General features: G+C 42.7%; 1 protein-coding gene across 1 annotated transcript in view; it reads left to right on the top strand.

Annotated features, from left to right (window-relative positions):
* Positions 1-232: 232 nt before the first annotated feature.
* LOC101575556 (zinc finger protein 709-like) overlaps positions 233-6,582 on the top strand; it is a 45,687-nt gene continuing 39,337 nt past the window's right edge. The window contains exon 1 of the mRNA XM_023706371.1: positions 233-315. Within this exon, the coding sequence (XP_023562139.1) occupies positions 313-315 (3 nt within the window). The 5' untranslated portion in view covers positions 233-312. The remainder of the gene's footprint in view (positions 316-6,582) is intronic.

The following is a 6,582-nucleotide window of genomic DNA, read 5'->3' on the forward strand; positions in this document are numbered from 1 at the left end:
CCCCCCGGCGCCTGATCCTGCTTGCAGGCACTTAAATCCACTGAACTATTTGGCCAGCCTTAGGCTTGCCTTCTACTGTCACTCTCAGGTCAGAAGGCGGGCAATGGAGCAGCAGACAATCAGCGCTGAGGGGCGGGCTGTACGAACGGTCCAATCAGGTGGCCCGTGGAAGGAGGGTTTTCTTTCCTGGCGCCAATATCAGAGCCTGAGTACAGTGGTGGGAGCCGCCCCAGCTGGGCACCCGGTCAGATTTTCGGATTTCTACTGACCGCAGGCTCTGTGGAGAGCACCGGGAGACCGTCCAGCCACGCAATGGTGACGTTGTGGGGCGGATGTTCTGATGAGGGACTGGTGGATTGGGTGAGGTCTGGGCAGAAGCGGCCGGAAAGGCAATGGTGGTCCAAGACTTCCCTCCGCTGCGGAGTGCGACTTCCTCCCGGGCTCTGCTTGCCTACCCTGTCTCTCCGCCCTGCCTCAGGCAGGTGTGGTGTGCACCCAGTTTCCTGTCTCTCCACAGCCTTCCAGAAAGCCTAGAGTTCCGCCTTGGGCAGCTGCAGCCCAGCTGCGTCTCCTCCTGTGCACGTAGCGAGGGAACGGTGGGGGACTGAATCTGGTGGGGAGTCGAACGGGGAGCTGTGGTGTGCAGAATCCTGGTCCCATCGACTCTCCAGGAGACCGGAGGAGCTCTGTTCTATAAATATCTTTGACAACAGGGTCTCAGAGCCAGACCTTAGCTCCTCAGGCCAACAGGGCTTTGGGATGAGACTGAATTACCAAAATTCCAGCATTTGCTTACATTGGCAAACTCGGGATAAGTGACTGTTCCGGGTCGCTCAGCATAGGAACCAGGTCAAAGATCAAATTAAAATTTGAGTAGAGCCTTTTATTTACTGAGCTCAGGTCAGGTCAGCCAGGTCTCACGCAGGAGAAGACTGAATGGCCGCTAGCCCGGGAAGCAGGGGGCTTTTAAATGTCATAGGACTCAGCGGTCTTTCACAGTTGAGCCTAAGCGCACGTTTTTACAAGATACATGTTAAGCGAACTATGTTTACAGGAGACGGTTAGGGACGCAGTTTGCTTCAGCTTGGGGCCTTGACAAGAAACAGTTACTCATTGCTAAACAGCCTTGAGCAGAGAGGGAGAATACATTTCTTAGAGCAGATAACAGGAAGCACAAGGTTCCTCCTAGTAATTTCCCACAGTTAAAGCACAAAATTCAGTTAACACATTACAGTGATGAGTGATGGCAGGAGAACTGCCAGAAAGGATCGTCAGGCTTGCTGGTGCACACCTGTAAAGGCAGCTCTCTGGAGCCTGAGGCAGGAAGTTCCCTGCAAGTTGGAGTGCACCCTGTTCTACATGGTGAGACCCAAGCCATTTTAAACTACAACTCTGAGACCCTGAGTCAAACAAAAACAAACAAACAAACAAACAAACAAACAAAAAACCCAAAGCAAAGAAAAGGAAAACGAACAGAAAATGTTCATCTTGCTCGAGATGTGAGTGGCAGAGAGCTTGCCAAGCATGCAGTGAACCCCTGTGTTGCATACATAGCAGTGCCAAATCTATGAGCATCTTAGTGCTTTAGGTGGCACCACTACTCACAGAGACCACGTTAAGAGAAGAGGAGGTGATGGCCATGTGTTAGCAGGGGCTGGGGAAAGTGTGTCAGGAGCCCTTCCAGAAGGAGCTGCCTATTACACACCGTGGGAGAATCATTACACTTGGGCATGGACAGGGACATGGGGATGGATAACAGTGCAGACGGAGAGGCCCAGCTCCTCCAATCACTGCACAGACCTTGGGTTGCAGACATTGTGTCAGGAACTGAGATGCTGATTAAGGTGGACTTTATGTGAAAGGAATGTTGTAGCAGGAGGAAGGCCTGAAATGTAGCCTCTGTAGCCAGATAGTGGTTAGGGAGAAAGGAGTTTTCTGTGCAAGGAGAAGCAAATGGGAGGTGAAAGGAAGTGGAAGAGGAGGGGGTGGTGATGGTGCTCAACATGCACACCTCCAGCAGAGAGGGACCTCCTCTGTGTCCAGGTTATTAGAGTGCCAATAAAGCCCGTTTGTGTGCTGTGGCAATCTGAGAATGGGCCAGTGTCACAGGCACTGCTGAAGGAGAAGGCACAAAGCTTAGATAAATTCATCTTCTGTCTCTACTGATCCAGTAACCTAAACCATTGTCAAGTGGTTTTTTGTTTGTTTGTTTTTTTGAGAGTGACCTTCTACCTAATTCAGGTTGCCTTTAAGCTTATACTGTGTTGACCAAGTTTGCTTCCAACCATGGCAGTTCCCCTGACTTAGGCTCTGAATACTGAGTATAGTTATATGGCAACAGCTTGGTTCCTAATTGTTTTTGAGGAAAAAATGAAAATTAGGAGACAGACTGACCTTGTGTATTCTTAAATATTGGTGGCTATCATCATCAAAAAGTGATAGAAAGGAATTTCTCCAGTATACAACAGATTTTAGGTGTGGTTGATGTTTTTATTATTGAAGATACTTCTCCATAACTTATAATATTTAAAAAATTTCGAGGTCAGATTTTGTTGTGTTGCCTAGGCTACAGTAAAATTTTGATATTCCAGTCTTCTGAAGTGCTGAGATGACATGCATGTGCCATTCTGGCTGGTGCAGATGGGGGTCCCTTAAGCACCATTATCCTCTAGGATTGCTGTTCTTGGTTAAATGAAAGTTCAGTGAGACCCTTCCTGTCCCCTTTATCTGAGGCATTTCGGTGGGTGGCATTATTGCAATAGCAAGCCCAGCCCAGACAGTGGAGCAAGACCCAGATAAATAGAAAGTAAAATCACTGGGTCATGTCTCCAGTCTCAGGTAACATGTGTAACATGTGCAAGGCCCTAAATTCAGTCTCCATTACTGAGGCATAAAGGAAAAAGTGATAAATACTCAGTGGAAAATTTACTTTAATATTAAATTTTATGCTGTTTGCACCGTGATGTCTGCACTACAGTACTTGCTCAAGATCCTGGACAGCAGCAGTGAATCCTGCTCAGTTAGCAAGCAAAAACAACCAGGGCTTTATAGTGCATCACATTAAATGAAGTATGTGAAATACTTAGTTTTTTGTTATGAAATAAGCTGTTATTTAATAACATGACAACATGTTAGTATATATTAACATATATATGTTAATACAAATAAGCTTTACATACATTTTTTTACATACATTTTCACAAATACATGTTAATATAAGTTTATCCTTTTTAATGGGCTAAGGCTTAGCAGTGTTTGGTAGGTTATGTGCATTCAATCCATTTTCAATACATTATATTTTCAACTGCCTTAAAGTTGCAACTGCATTTTCAACTTCCAAACTGCTCAGTGCTATGTGTGACCACTGACAGTGGTCACAAGTAAATAAGTAAATAAACCACCAAATCAAACCAAACCAAACCAAGACAATACCAGAAAACACAAGCCACAGCAGTACGTTTTTTAAAAAATCAAAACCCTAGTCACAGTGAATCCCAGTGCATTTCAGCTTCACTACATTTTCCCTTGGCAACTCAAGTAAAACATAAAGACTCATTCCTTCACCTCTTTGTAAAATGCGTCTGTGTAGAATATGACACTTAGCAGATAGAACCCGGTGTTGAATGCTATATTAATCAGGTTCTCCTAAAGATCTAAACTGGGATTCATTATGATTAGGGTTTTGATTTTTTTTTTTTTTTAAATGTAATGCTGTGGTTTGTATTTTCTGGTGTTGTCTTGGTTTAGTTTGATTTGGTGGTTTATTTACTTGTTTTAGAACTATAGAGAGGTGCATTGTGCTCCTCATACTGTCTGACTTTTTCCATAAGAACAAAGGGCTAGGATAGACATTGTTATTGGTCACACATAGCACTGAGCAGTTTGGCCCCAAGACGCCAAGGATGTATAATGCTGAAAAGAAAACACTTCCTTTCCTATTTCTATTTTATGTCATTTGTGAGAACCATTCTTACTGCATCAGCCTTGGTGAAAGTACTTGGCTTTCTACTCTACACTTTCTATTTTTCTGCTGCCTCTTTTTTTGCCTTAATGGGCTGAACTGTTTGCCTAGAGCAGTCACCTCCTTGTCTTGGGGTCTTTTTCCTTTGTAATGATTTCCTTCTCTAGGGGTAGAGAAGACAATGGGCGTGTGTTCTCTATGTCCCCGAGTTGTCCTGCATTTGCCACACTCTGTGGACAGCTCTCGTGCTGGTGCTGTCATCCTGGAGAAGGCCATGGGAATGGCCTCTGCAGAAGGGCACAGCTGAGATAAAGCACAGAGCTTCAGTTCCTTCACCACCTTAGTCTGGCCTCTGTACCCCCAGTGTGTGTTGACATAAGATAACTAGCTGTGGAAACCTCTGTGGGATTTTGCTCTAGTATAATCTGAAAGGCTATATGGAGGGCAGGAGAAGAGAAAAAGCACTGCAATGGTGGATCGTGCCTGTAATCCTGGCACTTAGGAGGCTGAGTCAAAGGGATAGTCTTGAGTTTGAGGCTAGCCTGGGCTACATAATGAAACCTTTTTTTAAAAAAAATGAAGCAGAGAAAAGTATTTAAGTACAGACTGAGATTTTTGTCACTCAGCTCATGGGGTCTCTTGGCCCTGTGAGGGTGCCATTTTATCCAGGAGCTTCTGTGTCCACTACATCTGCTAAGTCAAAGTCTTCAACACTGGTGATTCCATAATTGAGAAAACATGTGAAAGTAGTATCACACCTCTTTTGCCTTTTCCACAAACTCTGCAGGAAAGCAGACTTTTCATGTTCTGTCAATGCTAATAAATCCACTGGAAGATTCTCTTCCCTGCAGCACTAAAAAATTAATTAGAGAAAATGCACTGATTCTCACGAGCATACTTGCAAATGCTCAGAGTGTATGTCAGTGTAAAAATCTAATGACACACTGCACACTAGCACCAGGGGGCAGTAATTCATGTTTGTCTTACTGACAATTCCAGATGTTTCCTACTTTGATGAATTTAACTGATTTGGACTGATGTTCATTTCCGTTTTTTCCTGTCTTTTGTGCCTTTTTTTCCTTTTCCTGTGTAAGTCCTTCTAGAATTTTTTTTTTTTTGGTGTTGGTTTGTTCTGTTTTATTATTATTTTTTCTATAGTTTTCTTGAGAAACAAATAGCAATGAGACAGTTTCAAATCAAATTGGTAGGACGGTTTCAATAATTAACACATTGCATACATTCTTCCTAGTGGTTAATTGCTGTACAAGATGCAGACATGATATCCTATTTACAAACACTATTAGAACAAATCCCTCTATTCATTAAGAGAATGTAACTATATATCTATCCTAACCATTTTGAATACACATATACAAAATGGACATTCATCGGTATCCCCTTTTTTGTTAAGTTCCGTTATTTGAATATTATAGCTGTGCTAACTCAGCAAAATATTCTAAAAGAGTCCAGTAGTCCATAATAGTATTGGATTCTTCTGCTTGACTGGCAATGTCAGAAATTGTTGACCTGCGCCCCCTACAGCTCAACATAACAGTATGGCTATACTTCTTATACTTGTTTTTATACTTTTCTGCTGGATGGTTAAGTCCAAGGTAAAGCAGGACCTATGCAGCAAGAGTTGTAGCTTTTGGGTCTGATAAGGTCAGTCAAATCCCCTCAGGATTTATCCTGAGATCCTATACCTCAGATTGTACAACCTTTGTCAGTGTCAGCCAAGTGGATGAGTCATGGCCATTGCTTGGCCATTGTGCTCTCTGTGAAAGCCTGAGAGAATGTTTTCTCTCCATGTGACTCTCCTTAGGCACACTCTACATCATAGATCACTTTCCTCTTTGGCCCCATAATCTCCTGGATCAGAAAATTTGGGACACTGCCGAATTACATGACGCTACAGTACAAGTTCTCATATGTCCTGAGTCTTAATTGACCTTGGAAGGCTAGGGCCAAAATGTTGGCTTTCCTTGCGCCATCCTTTTTCTCTAATTTTGGTCTGCACACTTAGATTGTTAACCCTCTAGAAGATAAGCTTATTGTTATTACCATACAACCTAGGCTGTTGAGCTTAACCTCACTATCTGTCAGAATATCAAACATCTAAGGCATAACATGGAACAGGTATTTTTCATCAAGTATTGATATGTTGAACTTTAAGTCCCTATAGGATGTGATGAAAAAACATTTAAAAATTAGAATATATTTTTAAAAATAGGCATAAAAGTTATATAATTCTTATGTTTACATGTAAGTCCAAAAATCTAACCATATACAACATTGAAGCAGGACAGTCCCACAACATTTCTTTTCCTGTCTCCTGCGTTCATTCACCACCCCCTTCATTTTGAACAGGCATCTATCCGAGAGACAGCACAGCAGCAACTGGCATGTTGTGACAAGCAGCCCGTATTCAGAAGACCAGAATGATTGGCACTCCAAGCATGAAACTACTATTACAGGTTACCATCTTCAGTGCAGTTACTTAGTTCACAGGTATAAGTATATATAGTTAGGGTGAGAATCTTTCCAATTAACTGCTAGATTAAAAAATCTTCTGGAGATTCTCAGGATCATTGCCTTGCCCATCTTCTACATATAACTGTATG

This window comes from Octodon degus, unplaced genomic scaffold (genome assembly GCF_000260255.1).
Source record: "Octodon degus isolate 3935 unplaced genomic scaffold, OctDeg1.0 scaffold00254, whole genome shotgun sequence".
Lineage (NCBI taxonomy): Eukaryota > Metazoa > Chordata > Mammalia > Rodentia > Octodontidae > Octodon > Octodon degus.